This window comes from Schistocerca gregaria, chromosome 4 (genome assembly GCF_023897955.1).
Source record: "Schistocerca gregaria isolate iqSchGreg1 chromosome 4, iqSchGreg1.2, whole genome shotgun sequence".
NCBI lineage: Eukaryota > Metazoa > Arthropoda > Insecta > Orthoptera > Acrididae > Schistocerca > Schistocerca gregaria.
The window spans coordinates 602,268,759-602,287,470 of NC_064923.1; the positions used below are offsets into that span (position 1 = coordinate 602,268,759).

General features: G+C 41.4%; 1 protein-coding gene and 1 non-coding gene across 3 annotated transcripts in view; both read right to left on the reverse strand.

Moving 5' to 3' along the window:
- Positions 1-2,881: 2,881 nt before the first annotated feature.
- LOC126268000 (uncharacterized) overlaps positions 2,882-18,712 on the reverse strand; it is a 720,479-nt gene continuing 704,648 nt past the window's right edge. The window contains exons 7-8 of one of the 2 annotated variants that reach the window (XM_049973377.1): positions 17,238-17,520; positions 2,882-6,377 (exon numbers count right to left, since the gene is read on the reverse strand). In XM_049973377.1, the coding sequence (XP_049829334.1) occupies positions 6,238-6,377; positions 17,238-17,520 (423 nt within the window). In that variant the 3' untranslated portion in view covers positions 2,882-6,237. Of the gene's footprint in view, positions 6,378-17,237; positions 17,524-18,712 lie in introns of both variants that reach the window. The other variant, XM_049973376.1, reaches the window with a different exon arrangement.
- Trnas-cga (transfer RNA serine (anticodon CGA)) lies at positions 9,759-9,833 on the reverse strand. The gene has a single exon. It is a non-coding gene; the product is annotated as a tRNA-Ser (tRNA).

Here is an 18,712-nt window from a genome sequence, read left to right on the forward strand (position 1 = left end):
CTATGATGTTACGTAAAAGTAAAATTAATGAATTTCATTCTGGCTCTGGTAGTTTGATATGCTTTCGTTCATCAAGTCAACAATCACAAAACTGAGGAGATATCCTCATTGTACAGCTACATGCTATACATCTACATCTAAATTTACATTCTTACTCTGCAATTCACAATTAAGTGACTAGCAGACTATTTATCGAACCACCTTCAAGCAACTTCTTTACCGTTCCACTGTAGAATAGTTTGCGGAAGAAAAGAAAGCCTAAATCTTTCCTGGCGATCTCTGAGGTCTCATTTTACTATGATGTTCATTCCGCCCCATGTACGTGGGCTGCAACAAAATATTTTCACACTGTGAGGAAAAATGCAGTGACTGAAATTTCGGGAGAAAATCCTACAGCCGCGAAAAACGTCCTTGTTCTATTGGCTGCCACCCCGATTCGCGTTTCATATCCGTGACATATTATCACTTATTTCGCGATAATAAAGAGGGAACTGCTGTCTCTGAACTTTTCGATGTTGTCCGACAATCTATCTGATGCGGATGGCACGTCTCACAGCAGTGCTCCAGAGGAGGGGGGACGATCGTAGTGTAAACAGTTTGTATAGTAGACATGTAGTATATTCTAAGCATTCTGGCAACAAATCGTAGTCTTTTGTCTTTTGTTTGCTTTTCCAACAACATTATCTATGTAATCGTTCCAACTTATGTTATTCGTAATTGTAATCCGTAAGCATTTAGCCGTGTTCACAGCCTATACATTTATGTGATTTACGTAAAGGGAAAGCTAACTCTTGCTCAGTTTCCTATCACTGACTAAGTACTCGCTATTTATCGCATTCAAATGGCACCTATTCAAACTAATTTTTCTCAGTGGCGCCATATTACGAAAGGTCTCGTGTGCGTGTGGCCATTTCTACTGAACGTTCTGAGTAAGAAGGCGTTTCCAAATCATTTTATGGAACATAAGAATTACATTTCTTGCATATCTTGGACATTCAAGGCTTAATTGCCACACTGCACTGCCAAGTTATTATACTCACTGATGGACTCGTCGGTTTTATTTTTCAATTTAATCTGGCACTTTATATGAATTTACGTTTTATATATAACTAATATTACATTTCTGTGAAGTTACACAACTCCCTCTGCAATTTAGCTCTTTACTTCCTGCCTAATATTTTCAATTGGGTTCAAGTCAGGGGAGTCCCTTGGCCACCAAAAACATGATTTCGAGTCTCTTTTAAATATATAGTCACAGATTTAGCTTTTCAGCAGGGTATGGAATCGTCCACAAAGGTGTAATTGCTGTCGGGGAACCATTCCTTCACCTCCAAAAGAAGTCAAGTTGCCAGTACTGAACTGTACAGAACTTGACCCATCTTTCCTTTCACAATATAAAAGCGTCAATTTCCTTACTACAGACCAAACTACAACTATTACTGATGAGGATACATGTCTCGCTGTACTACGTAACCTCCGTGTAATATTTCATGGCTCCTGTGTCTCCAAAATTCCATTTTAACTTTCAGAATTTGGATATTTGTTTCGTCAGAAAAGTAAACCTGAAATGGAAACTAATGTCACATTTGGAAATCTCTTTTCCCATAAAAGGAGGAAAAGGGTGACACTATAGTTTATGTATCTTATTTCAGTCATCCATCTTCCAGTTTTGCACTTTTTGGCCCGTTATAGTCGCTTTTCTTCCATCACTGAGGTAAATTTCTGTTTCGTGGCAGGACGACAGCGTTGAAGTCCCATTTCATTGCAGATTATGGGTAAATACCGGCACTCCACCATTCTTCAATACGTTCTTAATTGACCGCATCGGCTTTTTACGGTTTTCCACAACCATTCGTCTTATATCTCTGTCTGTTCGAGAGCATGTAATGCATTTTTGATGGCATTTGCCTTTCTGCTACAGTACGAGGCTTTCATTATTTATCAGTTTGTTGCTTATATTTCCAACTGTTGGTTGTGAAATTACTTCCATATGTGGAATGTCTAGCTGAAAATACTGAGCCATTAACCTGGCCTTTTTCTATGGAGTGAAGTCAATAGCTTTACTCGCCTCTGAAGACAGTCACGATGATGCCATATTGAGAATTAAGGAACTTGTTAAGTGTTAAAACTTGAAATACGTCACACAAGAACGTAATTTATTACGTAAAGGTGGATAATACGTGAAAATGTCACAGATTTTGTGGATATAAAACGCTATAACTTACTTCACCAAGATAGTTCTGACAGCGAAAACTGTTCGATATTTCAGCAAATATTGTACAACGGTCTAAGTACAATATTAAATGATTGTACGTTATTATCAAACAAACAATACAAGCTTCTTTACTAATGCTGTAGAAACAGTACAATTCATGAGCCATTTATTATAGAGTGCTTCCAAACTAACCTGCAGAACTTCCTGAACTGTGTGGTGAATGTATCAATTTGGCACCTGACTGAAATCATTGTTTTCTGTAGCCACATACACATTTCAGTTGTTAAGGTGCACACAACTAACATGGAATGCTGTTCGTCACGTTGAACGAGGTCATGGGTGAAACAACTACAGAGCCTACTGAGCTTTGAATACGGAGACCAAAGTAGTGTAGGAGACTTCATTACCTCATATTTCGCTCAACTGCAGATATGTGCATAGTTTTAGAATTTCTGTAGCAACAGACTTCATTGTCTGCAAACGTTGGGAGATTAACCCTAAGTTTTTCTTTCACACAAAACAAAGTGTCGTTTCTAACATACAGGAATTTTCTAACTACAGTGTAAACATCACCCTTCTAAAAACCACATTCCAATAAAATTAGGAATAGCTAATTAATTTGACAAAATGAAGGTAAATGTTAAGACAAAGGTTTTCATAAACATTACAAAAGAATCGTTTTATTCAGTCATAATCACTGCAAAGTTACAACAAGGAGATTGAAGTGTTTAACATACATTATTTACAAAATAGTTCTTTTTAACATGACAGAGGAACGTCAGTGTAGATGAAACGATTTGGAAGAGAGTAAGTTTTCAATAAAGATTTATGAATACATATGTGATATAAATGGTAATGGGGTAGATGGTTATGTCTCAAACAGTCGAATAGTATTGTATACAAGTCTGTACAACCTGAAACAAAAGTGCCTGTTAAGAAAGCGAATGTATTCATTAAAATGTGCTTTCTCTATTAAATACAGAAATTACTATTGAAACATGTAGGCCATATCACTCATATTTCATGGTTAGGGTGTTCACAGCTCTGTTATGTTTCCCATGATCATTAAATTCATAGGATGTGGCACTAACAAAAGGAAGTTCCACTTTTTGTCTCCTTGTATTTTTAGTGAAATTATGTTCTTGCTCTCCATCTCTCTAAACTGTCACAAAAGTGCAGCATTTGTGTATTAGTAAAGGCTCAGTAAACCTTTCTTGGTGTTTGCTATGCATCATCTGTCATGTCTTGACAACAGTTGGAAACAGGTAAAGGAATTTCTTGACTCAGCCCTGATACACCATGATTGCAGTGTCTTTTCGCTTGTAACCCTGGTAATGGTATTGTTTGAATGCTGCATATCAAGGATCAAAGCAGTATCCACAAAGTATAAATTATTTGAAACTTTTTCGTAAGGTTTTTAATTTTTTTACTTATGTCTGTGAATCCCATCCACACGTTATTTTCGTACTTATACAGATTTGTAAGATCTTAATGTCTTTCGTTTTCTTATTAATTGATAATAAATTGCCATTGATGCTGAGAATAAGACAAGAATGGTGACTGCTCATTTTAGGTTTTTATCAATTGTGGTTTATATAGGCATGACGACATTGATAATATTACAATATTTATAGAAGAATTTAATTTATTCCACATTGTGCAGACCTGTACAATAGAACAATTGCCGTACAATTATTTCCATGAGCAGAAATTCATTTTGCATTTGTTTGATAGATTACCAAAACACTTCTCAACAAGAATGTTGATTAATTAAACATAGAACTCAACAAATCTCTTTAAGAGACACATGAATTCCATTCGTTAATACTGACAACAATGGATAAAACTAATTGGAATCACTTACATTGAGAATCATATAATTTCACTGTTTCACTTCAATCCATTTTACTACTCTATAATGAGAATAGAATTTGTCTACCAAAGAAATTTTCTTCTACAAACAAGAACACAGTTTTAATTTTTGCAGCTATGTGGTTCAGTGTAACATTTATTAAAATCTATGAATAAATTTAAAATACCATAATGTATACAACATATAGCAGCTTTACTTATTACTAAAGATGCAGTATCATTCATGGTCATACCAGTAGCTTGATGGCATCATAAACAATAGCTGACACTTTATAACCATAAATTTTTGGATACAGTAAACCTGGTTTTTGTGCCGAAGAAGAATTAGTAAATAAAATGAAACTGTAAACCAACAAACAAATCTGAAATGGAATGACAGAAAGCAATGTTGTGGTTAGCAACAGAATGATTCATGATTGCAGTACGGTGGATACAGATGAAATGCCCATTACTTTCCTACTGTTATATCATTACAGGAAGTGCCCAAGAATGGCTTACAAAATAAAACAATGACATTCGAATGTTACTAAACAAATCGGAAACAGTACATATATCAGATTCATTTGAGAAACTTATGCTATAAACAGGCAGTAATGTTGGATTTGTTTTTTTAATGTGCAAAGTTAACATGGTCTTTTGAGAGAGTCGGAAGTGATACATCATGGAAATCTCGTGTACTGATCATGGCCCTGATTTCTTTGGTTGATATTTGATGTATTTTTCTTTACTAAGAAAGTCTGAAATGTCGATCATGGTCAGTGCTAAGCTTTTTGTAGCATCAGGAAGTCTGAGAGGTTAATTTCACACTTAAAAGTAATAATTTTTACTGAGTTTATTAACTGCATTCTCTTGGTATAATGTTGTGTAATATTTAAAATATGATGATATACCGTTCATGATTGGATATCTCTTGTTAAACATGTTCAACTTCCAGTGCAACAATAAATGCAGAATTTTCGTATCATTTGTGTGCCTTTTACCTATTCAGGCGTAATTGAAGAAATTCGTTGTAAATTGTGAGGCTCCTAATGCGTCTCAGGGCCCTTACATGTCCATACGTACAACTGGGGAGAACGTTTGCTGTAGGGTGTACATGAACCTTTTCCATGTATGTGTAAAATCTTTCCTCTATCCGTCCCACACCATTTCCCTCTCACCGTCCTGCCACTCGAGTTTTGTTCTAAACGCTCGTTTAGGAAAGATTACCTCTGCTATAATGTTTTATAATCATTCGCACTCGTTGGCAGCCTATTTACATTTAATGTCGTCGTATTAATTGTGACTTCGTGAGCTTTTCAGGTTTTTCTGTTTATAGCGCCTAATTTTCCGCTGTCTCTAGAACTACTGGCGTTCTACTTTGTTCTCTGTTTCATAGTTACACTGTTTCAGTGTCGACTATGGCCGAAATGTGAAAGAAAGTTAAGCATTTAAGAAAGACGAAAATGTTTTCAATTTCTCTAGCATACTTCTACAATAGAACTGTAAACCAGTTACCCGAAAAGTTCTCCAGTGCAAGTAAGTCGAAAATTGTACAGATTTTACGAACAGACTACATCAATAAGTGACAAAAGGAAAAAAATCAAGACAGATTTGTAATAATGGCAGTAACTTCATGGATGCTGTCGTCTTTGGTAAAACTTTTCTGTGAATTATTCAAAAACTTGAACAACTGACTTGAATATTAAAATATTGCTTTATAACCTACTGTGAATACCGTACCTTGATATGGCCACCTGCAACAGTGGTCAGTTTATCGGATGAATATCAATACATATCCAAAATCTTTTTGTAAAAACATTAAAAGCATTGTACCCTATACTTGTCGATGAATGGCTCCTGGGGCACTGTAAAAGGTGCTGCGAAGATTTGTAAATGAGATGTGTTATTAACAAACACATTAATAGCACATATTACAGTAACAGTTGATGGTGATACTGGAAGTGGTTTCCGCTGATCATGTTGATCATAAATGTCATCTTCTGGAGTTATCTGCTAACACCCTCAAATAACAGTAACTGTCAGGTACTAGCAAGATAGTGGAGACATGGGAAGTGGACGTGCTGACTGGGTTGCCAGCGGTGTGTGCAGAGACTTATGGATCTAGAAGACGCTGTGACTGGCAGCAGTGGCTAGATGTGGCAACGCTGTCCTCAGAGGCGCTGTGGTGACCGGTGCAGCAGCGGCGCTGTCTCGACATTGGGGCCGGTGGGTGGGGCCTTGCTGCTCACAGACCACTGGTCCTCCAGCAGCACTACCACAGCACTGCTGTCCACGTCTCCGCTGGGGACTTCTGAGGGGAAGAGGAAGCAGAGAACACGTTACCACCAGCTAGGAGGTGCACAGCAGGGCAGCTACAAATATTGCTAATAAGCTTATGTAAAGGGCAAAGCCACTATACAGGCAATGGCTGTAACTAAAAGGCAATTGCCTTAGTACCTAAACGTTAAGCATGATGGAAAAAAAACATAAGAAAATGTAAAGCGAAATACGAGAAATTCCTGTTTGGCTAGAAAATGACATTGGATATTATTATATTTTATTGACTGGTAGATATATTATGACACTGTTATTTGCTTATTAAAATAACAGCTTTTGTTGTAAACTTTCTTTTCCCACTTTTCGTACATATCTAAAGAATTAGACTCTTGGAACGTAAAGAATAACTTATAGGAACAAAATCAGTGAAGTGATATGTTAGATAAGCATAAAAAGTTTAGGTAACACTATCTGACAAGGCAACGAATGTATTGTAGAAAATGAAGCTTTGTTCCTGAAAGTGATTCCAGGTCGTCATTTCTGAACAGCTGTCATTGATATTATTCAGTTCATTAAGTTCATTACAGTCACTCAGTTCTTGCAATTCAGAAGTTTCTCTGGTACATTTCCCAGTTAATTTCGTGGAGGTATTGTTATGTTGACTTTTTTACATGTGTTACTTATTCTGTGTTTTCGACAACACACTAAACCATTTCATATCGACAGCATCTTTTTAATCATAGTAGATGACGTCGTAGTTTTTACTTTACTTCCCAAATAACAGTAATTTCCGCGAAGAATTACTGTTACAGAAGAGGAGGTAGACCCTTTTTATGCATAGTCATCTGGAATATCCTTCGTATTTTTACAGGATACAATCAGTTTCAGTTTCAACACTCAGTGGAGAAATGTTACCTTTAATTTGGACTAACACTGAAGAAGGCGATTTTGGCGAACTTGGTGTGGCGTGGAGGGGGGGGGGGGGGGAGGGGTAGATATGGAGGAAGGAAGCCCATAAAAATGGAAGAAATCATATTATGATTTATACTTGCAATACTCTATTCTTTATTTTACAATGTGATTTAGATAACTACTTAGAATTTAAATTAAATAAGTATCTGTGCAGTATGAGGAAGCATCTGTAATGTTGCTCATTTATGATTCACTCCTATAGATTGTAAGCAGAATGAAATATGATATTACTGTTTTACAAGACTAGTGAGGCAATCCTTTCCTATATGTAGAGTTAAATACAGGAAAATTGATTTTCTTAAAGTGTTCTGAACTTCAACTTAAAGATCCGTAAGTCCTTTCGTCATACTTTTTGTGGATGTATGTGAATATATCAATACAACGTTGAAACAGATACTAGACCCTGATATTATTTGTGAATCTGTGTGAATATATCAATGCAACGTTGAAACAGATATAAGAGCCTGATATTTATTTACAATCGGTAAACAAAGTGAGAAAGAAACATACTTCTTGCAAATCCAGTACCAATATGAATCTCTTTCATTCAGACTGCTTTTTGTTGATGTTATAACAACTAATCTTATTTTAATCTGAAATTCTTGTACTTAAAATAATTTTCATTCATTTCTAGGTTGTGGTTCCTAACATGTTATGTGCATTCAGCGGTGTTGCAGTATTTATCATAGAAAATCTGAAATAAGTTACTTACGTATGACTAAGCGTTTTGTATTGCTTTTAAGCATTCTATAGAGTATCTTCATAGATTTGAAGATATTTAGATTAAGTTCCATGAAACAGCTCTGGGTATCCAGCAATTCACTTTAATTGAACGACAAGAGGTGTAAGCATTTTGCGTAGAGTACGTATCAGAGCCACGTCGCGGTGACCTATTACAGATGAAACTGATAACGTAATTTAAATTAATTTAAAAGTTACTTAATATGCTCGTGCTGTGACAAGGCAGATAAGTGACGGCAGAAAATGTGTTTTTTTATCCAGAAGAATTATTTGTTTTCGAGCGATTGTAGCTCAGTTTTCATTAGACATCCCAAAAAAAGCCACTGAAACGCCGATAATGTTGAGAGACGATATCAGATACTTTCTTGCCCTCAGTGCAAGTTGCTAATTCCTGTCTTGTGCCTATCCCTTTATCCGAGAGTACCATTTACACTCCATGCCCACAATAATATTTTGTATACGCTGCTGAGGCAAAACATGATGACCACTGCCCACCGCGAGACTGAATGCCACTACGACGTTACTGGCACGTGGTGCGATAAGGAGACTATATGAGCAGAGCAGAGACGAACAATCAATCATTCTAGTGACGATACGCGTCGTAAATGGGGGGAGATACACAGCTAAGAGCGACTTTGGCAAAGAGAAGATTGCTTCGTCCAAGCGCCTGGGAACGAATATCTCGATGAGGGTGAAGTTAGTCTGCTGTCATCGTGCAATAGTCGCGGCTGAAGGAGGGTGAAACGACGAATGGAAGACGAGGTGTTGGACATTCGCACCTCGCCGCAGAATGTGGACGTCGGATGCTTGCTCGCTTTGTAGGCGCCAACCAGACGTCAGAGTACAATGCTGGAGTAGGCACAAGCGGCTCGAACTGTTCCGTTCAGCGGCGACTGCTTAGTATGAGGCTCGCCAGTTGACCATCGCCACTTATTCCCACGTCGACCCAAATAAAGCGCCGCCTATGATGCAGTGGGCACGGGAACATCAATATTGGAGTATCGATCAATCGAAAGAAGTCACCTGGTCAGACGAGTCAAGTTTCAAGTTAGGCTAGATGGGTGGTTTGGTCTACATATTCCGGTCGACCCGGCGGATGACTTTTCGAAATATGTAGTGCTGCACAGCACAGCGCGATGGGGCCACTGTTATGCTCTGTGAACGGCCTTAGTAGTCGTAGGTGTCATGACACCTTTACACCATGTGAACATCATTCTAGGCCATCTGCACCCTTCCTAGCTTGATGACACCTTCCACCAGGACAACTCTCTGTGTCTAAAGTTAGACTCATGCTACAGTGGTTTGAGGAGCATGACAGTGAATGTTCGTTGATTTCTAGGCCACCAAATGAGCCTAATCTAAGCCGGGTGGAACGCATTTGGAAACCTACACAAACAACCGGAACAGAATTAACGGAAATCACACGGAATGTGTGTTTAATTCTGGAACCACAAACCACAAACCCAAGAACTTGTCGAGTCCCGAGTGGAATCGCAGCAGTATAGGTGGACTAATATGCTGTTTATTAGGCAGTTCTGATATTTTGGGTCACCAGCGTATATTTTACTTTCCGTTAGACTTAAGGACGTTTAAGATCTAGCGCCTTAAGTAAATGGTAACAAAGTTGCGAATATTATTTCACCTTTCCTCTTCTTCATGGTTTTAAAGATTGTTTAACATTTAATAAATAGATTAAAACTGTGTGCCCGACCGAGACTCGAACTCGGGACCTTTGCCTTTCGCGGGCAAGTGCTCTACCAACTGAGCTACCGAAGCACGACTCACGTCCGGTACTCACAGCTTTACTTCTGCCAGTATCCGTCTCCTACCTTCCAAACTTTACAGAAGCTCTTCTGCGAACCTTGCAGAACTAGCACTCCTGAAAGAAAGGATACTGTGGAGACATGGCTTAGCCACAGCCTGGGGGATGTTTCCAGAATGAGATTTTCACTCTGCAGCGGAGTGTGCGCTGATATGAAACTTCCCGGCAGATTAAAACTGTGTCTCGGTCGGGCACACAGTTTTAATCTGCCAGGAAGTTTCATATCAGCGCACACTCCGCTGCAGAGTGAAAATCTCATTCTGGATTTAATAAATACCTTATAACCACGATAAACGGCACCACTCTACAGAGAGTGGACTAGAAAAGAAAATGACAAGGTATATAATACTTGTATAGTACATGACAAAGAAAGTCGATGAAAATGTACGGACAAATCAAGAAACCTGAGGAACTAAACCGATCTTGCAGTACACATGAAGCATTAACTATATTAGTTGGGTCACCGAAGTCTGGAAAGAAGTGAAGGATGGTGACGTAACAAACTCAAGGATACAAGGTAGATAAACATTTAATCACAAAGTACTCAAATGCCAAGTGAGACAAGAGGTCGAAAAGCTCAAGACAGGAACAACTTGATCGGAAGAAAGGAAGAAAATGCATAATGAGAGGTTGCAAGTATTGTGACCCCTTAGATTCCTGTGTACAATAATAATAATAATAATATACCAATAATAATAATAATAATAATAATAACGATGATACGTAATTTATGAAGATGCAGGAATATGTTTTAATGCGTTTATATTCCGTTTTAGTAAATAGTGTGGTTTGGTTCAGGGCTCGTGGAATGAAGAATAATTTTTCTTCTCAATCAGCAGAGATTGTACATGAGTGCGATACAGCGTCTCTCACAAAAACTAAACACTATGTCTCTATCAATCGTCGAAATATTTTGTGTTAAACTGGAATCATGTGATTCAGTATTAAAATCCCAGTCTAGGGTTCAAAAAGTCTGTGGTTAGATATCCGGTCAGTACTAGGACTTTTACCGGTCATATATCAGTTCACTTCTTGATTTTTGTATGTGAGAAATCTCGACCTGCGCCTTGTTCTGGAGTCCGCTGTATATAGTAGACACGCCTATAGTTGGTAAGGAAAGTAAGCTCAATGTCTGTACGGATCCAACGACATACATTCTCCAGTAATTTCTGCGTACTGTAAAGCAAGAGGACGCTCAAACCACCCTTCGGGTTGATGATGACTTTATCTTGCATACTTGCTGGGTCCTCCAGACTATACGAAGCACTTCCGTGGACAAAGACGGCGCTACACGGTAAGGCCTGCTTCTGCACGGGCACAACAATACCTCCGCAAAGTACTCGAGTGTGAAGTGAGCCAAGGTATCAAGAAATTCAAGACAGGAGAAACTTGCTCGGCCTTTTTGTTTTCTGATGGTGGTGTGATGTTCGGCAAGGTGTCGAAGTTGAGTGACTGTCGGAGGATACAATATGACTCTGAAAAGTTTCTAGTTGGTGAATGAATGACATCTAGCTCTAAATTAGAAGAAAGTAAGTTAATGTGGATGAGTAGGAAAAACAACCCCATAACATTCGAATATAGCTTTAATACTATCCTGCTCAACATAGTGATGTTTAAATATCTCGGCGTGGTGTTGGAAAGCGACAAGAAGTGGAACAAGAATGTTAGGACTGTGGTAGGTAAGGAAATGGGTAGCCTTCGATTTAATGGTAGAATTTTGAGAAAGTGTAGGTCATCTCTGAAGGAGGCCACTTATATAATGCTATTAAGACATTTTCTTCAGTACTGCTCCAGTGTTTGGGATTCTATCACGTCGGATTGATGGAAGATATCGAAATAATTCAGAGGTGGGCTGCTACATTTGTTACCGGTTGGTTCGAACAACACCCAAGTGTTACGGAGATGCTTCTCTAAATCAAATGTGAATCCCTAGGGGAAGACGACGTTCTTTTCGAGGGACACTACTGAGAGAATTTGAAGAATGGGCATTTGAAGCTGACCGCACAACGATTATTTTTACGCCAATATAAATTTTGCTCAAGGACAACCAACGTAAGAGAAATGAGGACCAGTACGGAGGTGTACAGACAGACGTCTTTCTCTCGCTCTGTTTTAGAGCGGAACAGGAAAGGAAATGGCTACTAGTGGAACAGGGTACCAACCCTCACCCGCCGTACGGTGGGTTGCTAGGTATGTACGAGGGTTGGAACTTTAATAGTGGCTCGTACAAAATAGATACGTGTTTCAAAATTTTACTGACCTTCAAATTAGTCACCAGCACTGTGTATGAACCGTTGCCAGTGATATTGAAGTCGGAGGATACTCTTCGAAGTGCCAGTTATGTTGACAGTTCGAGTGGCGCGGTCTATTGCCCGACGAATTTGTAGCAGTTCTCTGGCGAATGCCGTGAAGTGTTTCCTTCAGTTTAGAAATCGAGCTGAACTCACGACGTCTTACGTCAGGGGAGTGCAATAGGTGGTATAGCACTTAGCAGCCCCATCAGTCAAACAAATCAGTTACAGCTTGCACTGCACGCGCTTGAGCGTTGTCCTGCAAAATGATGGCCAGGTCCTGCAGAAAGTGTCACCACTTCTGTCTCTAAGCTAGTCGTAGGTTGTGTTCCAAAAATGAACAGCTTAGAGACAGAATTGATGACACTTTCTGCAGGACCATACCATCATTATGCAGGACAATGCTCAAGCACGTACAGTGCAAGCTGTTACTGATTTGTTTGACTGATTGGGCTGCTAAGTGCTATACCACCTACTGCAGTCTCCTGACTTAAGCCCTCGTGAGTTCAACTCGATTTCTTAACTGAAGGAAACACTTCACAGCATTCGCTTCAGAACTACTACAAATTCGTCGCGTAATAGACGGTGCCGTTCGAACAGTCAACAGAACTAGCATTGTTAAGAAGATCGTACGACTTACATGTCGCTAGAAACGGTTTATACACAAAGCTGGTGACTGCTTTGAAAGTCAGTAAAACTTCGAAAGACTTATCTATATTGTACGAGAGGTAAATAAATAGTTGTCACTATTAAAGTTCCATCCTTCATATGTAGATGTAGAACTGAGCTACGGTCTGACGCACACAATACGAATTAGGTTGTGTTTTCGCCATACGCCACCCAATTACTTAATTCCCATAAGAACATCCATCTTTCAGACGTGGTTATAAAGGGAGGAAGGAAGATTAGATTGTCACGTGTCATCGACTACCAGGTCATTAGAGATGAAGCAGTGGCTCATATTAGGGAAGACCGGGAAAGAAAATCCACTGCGCTCTTTTAAAGCAACGCTCCCAGCATTGACCTTAAGGTATATATGGAAATCACGGAAAATCTAAAACTGGATACTCGTGCAGGATTTGAACCGTTGTCATCCAGCATGCAAGTCAGTGTGATAACTACTACGCCTCAACCCCAAACGTGTATACAGGCGTACATTCTGCTCCTCTCAGTTTAATATCAGCGTCTGTATCAGCAACAGTATCAGGAGTATCAACGAAACCACAAAACAGCTTCACGACCGAGTCTATATTCACGCCAAGAAGAGGCAGTAGACCATGGTTGACCACGGTGTGCAAAACTTTACATCTGCACAGTGTGTTGCTCTTATGCGAGCCGAGGTCCGGACCATCTCTTCACTTCTCGATATATCTTGGGTTTGCTCGGTCCTTCTCGGTATAGCGCGACATTTCATTTAGCAGTGCGATGCAGCGCTTTCTTCCCACACTTGGTGTGCCTTATTTGGATCGTTACGACATTTTTCTTTTCGGCAGCTCCGTGGCGCCAGCGTTGTTCACTCTTCGCTGTTTGTTCGGGATATAGGGAAAGTTCAAAAGCTCAGTGACTGGTACCGCAAAAACAGACAGTCTAGCGATCTACAGTTTTGATCCCTTAAAAATGAAAGGCCATTAGAGAGAAGGATGGGAACTCTTAATATCTACTACATTGTCGCATAAGCAACAGGGCCAAAAATTTGCTATGAAACTGCTTTGAAATGTCATGCAGAAGGAATTTGAAGATTTAGTTGACAATGAAACAGCTGAAAATTATAGCAATCGATAGTAGATTTCAACGGGCATTGCTGTCCTGTACACCAAGAAGCATTATGTTTTAAATATGCAGGCGTGGAACACGTATTTGAATTTGAAGCTCACATATGAAAATTTTCTGAAGTTACACGCTTTATACATGGTCAGTTGCAACAGGATTTGTTGGAATTGAACGAAGGCCATAGAGACGTTACATATTACTGCAAAGTAAGTTGGTTAAGGCAAGGGCATACCTTCAACGAATTTGCTGTCTAAGACCAGCTTTCGCTGAATTAGTGAAGGAAAAGGAAAAGCAAGAAACAAGATTAGAAGATCCAAAATGGTTTTCAGCGCTACGTTTTCAATAGACTTGACTGCAGACTGCCCTCAGTAAGACATTGCAAGGTGGGGAATTACTTGTTACTACTTTCGCTGTGAAAGGAACGTCGTCAGTTGCTCTAAGGTCACTGGCGTTAAGGAAAACACGAAGTTTGGGCAATACACTGTAGCGCTGAAAGAATTACAGGGATAGCTTTCTAAACATTTGAAGAAACTGTCAGTCTTACATTTGTTTTTGAGCCTTTTTCGAGAGAATTAGCAGCTGAAGGCACCCATGTGCATTTGAAATTGTAATTCCGTTTAAAAGAATAATTCTTTTACGTTAAAACTGTCTAGAAGTTCTTTACTCTTCTCCACAGGAAGACTTTGCACCTCTCCGTGACGAGGTTGCAAGCATGGCATCAATGTGCAGGTGAGAGACTTTTTTCAATTGTGATACTAAATAAGCCACGACCGCGTGACAACGTGAGTGACGAAAATCTCTGACTCTGCGTCTGGCCATATGGCAAGAATTTACGGCAGATAGTAATTTTATTATGTCTTCAGCTCTTCAGCTATAATCAATTAATTTAAAAAAATGTTTTGTTTGTGATCTATCTTGCTCTAGAAAATGAAACATGAAATAAAGCCGCATGCCACATGCAACGCTTTCACAATTTCTCCCCTTCTCCGTCTTCCAAGCCAGACTGCGTACTGTGCGTGGCGGAGGGGGAAGTCTACAGTCTGGTGACAGGTACTGGCGTCCGTGCTCGAGCACTGCACCTGAGCCAAGTTTTTAGTCGTCCCTTATTATAAGAGTGATTGTAACTATCATTCATGGATTCAGGCCAAGACCAAAGTTAACGACAGTTCTTTGCCAGTCACCGTCGAACTACTGCCATGCAACATCGTCCGACTGATGGTAAAAGGTGTGATACTCATTAATTGTTTTTTAAGTTACTTAAATTGTAGGCAATCTGTTCTGCCTAATCTATTTAGCTAGGCTGTAAAACTTCTGAATGCCAGGATGCCACATCTTAACTGCACCTGATTTCGGTGGTAGAGGGTTCTCTTCCTGTCATCTGTTTGCCACCGAGAACATTTGGATAACACAACATACAATCGACCACCCGAGTCTTAACCCGGACAGAATATGTGATATTCATACAGGGTGTTACAAAAAGGTACGGCCAAACTTTCAGGAAACATTCCTCACACACAAATAAAGAAAAGATGTTATGTGGACACGGGTCCAGAAATGCTTAATTTCCATGTTAGAGCTCATTTAAGTTTCGTCAGTATGTACTGTACTTCCTCGATTCACCGCCAGTTGGCGCAGTTGAAGGAAGGTAATGTTGACTTCGGTGCTTGTGTTGACGTGCGACTCATCGCTCTACAGTGCTAGCATCAAGCACATCAGTACGTAGCATCAACAGGTTAGTCTTCATCACGAACGTGCTTTTGCAGTCAGGGCAATGTTTACAAATGTGGAGTTCGCAGATGCCCATTTGATGTATGGATTAGCACGGGGCAATAGCAGTGGCGCGGTACGTTTGTATCGAGACAGATCTCCAGAACGAAGGTGTCCCGACAGGAAGACGTTAGAAGCAATTGATCGGCGTCTTAGGGAGCACGGAACATTCCAGCCTATAACTCGCGACTGAGGAAGACCTAGAACGACGACGACGACACCTACAATGGACGAGGCAATTCTTCGTGCACTTGACGATAACCCTAATACCCTAATGTCAGCGTCAGAGAAGTTTCTGCTGTAGAAGGTAATGTTGACCACGTCACTGTATGGAGAGTGCTACGGGAGAACCAGTTGTTTCCGTACCATGTAGAGCGTGTGCAGGCATTATCAGCAGCTGATTGGCCTCCACGGGTACACTTCTGCGAATGGTTCATCTAAGAATGTGTCAAACCTCATTTCAGCGCAAATGTTCTCTTTACGGATGAGGCTTCATTCCAACGTGGTCGAATTGTAAATTTTCACAATCAACATGTGTGGGCCGACGAGAAACCGCACTCCATTGTGCAATCGCGTCTTCATCACAGATTTTCTGAGAACGTTTGGGCAGGCATTGTTGGTGATGTCTTGATTGGGCCCCCTGTTCTTCCACCTACGCTCAATGGAGGACGTTATCATGATTTCATACAGGATACTCTACCTGTGCTGCAAGAACATGTGCCTTTACAAGTACGACACAACATGTGGTTCATGAACGATGGAGCTCCTGCACATTTCAGTCGAAATGTCCGTACGCTTCTCAACAACAGATTCGTTGACTGATGGATTGGTAGAGGTGGACCAATTCCATGGCATCCACTCTCTCCTGACCTCAACTCTCTTGACTTTAATTTATGGGGGCATTTGAAAGCTCTTTTCTATGTAACCGCGGTACCAAATATAGGGACTCTTCATGCTCGTATTGTGGACGGGTGTGATACAATTAGCCATTCTACAGGGTTGCATCAGCGAATCAGGGATTCCATCCGACGGTGGGTGGATGCATGTATTCTCGCTAACGGAGGACACTTTGAACATTTCCTGTAGAAAAGTGTTTGGAGTGACGCTGGTACGTTCCGTTGCTGTGTGTTCCCATTCCAAGATTAATGTGATTTGAAGAAAAGTAATAAAATGAGCTCTAACATGGAAAGTAAGCGTTTCTGGACACATGTCCACATAACATATTTTCTTTCTTTGTGTTTGAGGAATGTTGCCTGAAAGTTTTTGTAACACCCTGTATACATAAAGCGTCAAGGTACTCGTAGTTTTTTTGGGTGTTGGGTGCCGTCACGTTTAGGGAGTGTTGGTACGACTTCCATCCGCTGTACTGTTACGTCAGTGTAAAGTGAAGCGGCAGCAGAACATGCGACATGAGCAGCGGAAAGAATCGAGCAGTGCTCGGGCGCAGGTAACGTACGCACACAGGCGTAGACGGGCACGACCTCGGCAGCTCGGCCCGCGCTGTCGTCCGGGTCGGAAGGCGTCAGCGTACCGTCCGAATTGTTGCTGGCCGGCCCGGAAGCCGACGCCGACGCCGCCGGCTGCGCCTGGAAGTGCACGCGGCCGCGGCACGAGGGCGGCGCCAGCCGGCCCCCCGACACGGCGGCGGCCGCGGTCGTGGCGGTGGTCGTGGCGCCCGCGGCGTCCGCCGCGCCCTCGCGCGACGCCCGCCGCCCGTCCAGGTCGGTGGCCGTGGGCGACGCCTTGGCGTCGTGGCGCGCCGTCGCCGGCCGCGTCACGCTCAGCCGGCTGCTCGCCGTCGCGAAGCGCGCCACCTGCTGCGGACACGAGCGTACTCTCTGAGGGCGCTGTCACTTGTACAGCAGTAAGACAGCAGCGATACAAAGGATGGCTGCAAAGCAATAACTACACCGTAGACCAATAAAATTGCTACACCACGGAGATTACGTGCTACAGGCGCGACATTTAACCGTCAGGAAGAAGATGGTGTGATATGAAAATGATTAGCTTTTCAGAATATTCACACAAGATTGACGCCGGTGGCGACACCTACAACGTGCTGACATGAGGAAAGTTACCAACCGGTTTCTCACACACTAACAGCAGTTGACCGGCGTTGCCTGGTGAAAGGTTGTTGTCATGCCTCTTTAAGGAGGAAAAATGATTACCATCACGTTTCCAACTTTGATAAAGGTCGGATTGTAGCCTATCGCGATTGCGGTTTATCGTATCGCGACGTTGCTGCTCGCGTTGGTCGAGATCCAGTGACTGTTACCAGAATATGGAATCGGTGGGTTCAGGAAGGTAATACGGAACGCCATGCTGGATCCCAACGTCCTCGTATCACTAGTAGTTGAGATGACAGGCATCTTATCCGCAAGGCTGTAACGGATCGTTGAGCCACGTCGCGATCCCTGAGGCAACAGATGGGGGCGTTTGCAATACAACAACCATCTATACGAATATTTCGACGACGTTGGCAGCAGCATGGACTGTCAGCTCGGAGACCATGGGTGCTGTTGCCCTTGACGCTGCAGCACAGACAGTAGCGCCTGCGACGGTGTACTCAACGACGAATCTGAGTGCACTAATGGCAAAACGTCATTTTTTCGGATGAATCCATGTTCAGTTTACAGCATTATGATGGTCGCATCCGTGTTTGGAGACATCGCGGTGAACGCTCATTGGAAGCGTGTATTCGTCATCACCATACTGGGGTATCAACCGGCGTGATGGTATGGGATGCCATTGGTTACACGTCTCGGTCACCTGTTGTTCGCACTGACGGCACTCTGAAAATTGGACGTTAAATTTCAGATGTGCTACGAGCCGTGGCTCTACCCTTAATTCGATCCCTGCGAAATCCTACATTTCAGCAGGATAATGCACGACCGCATGTTGCAGGTCCTGTACGGGCCTTTCTGGATACAGAAAATGTTCGACTGCTGCCCTGGCCAGCACATTCTCCAGATCTCTCACCAACTGAAAACGTCTGGCCAATGTTGG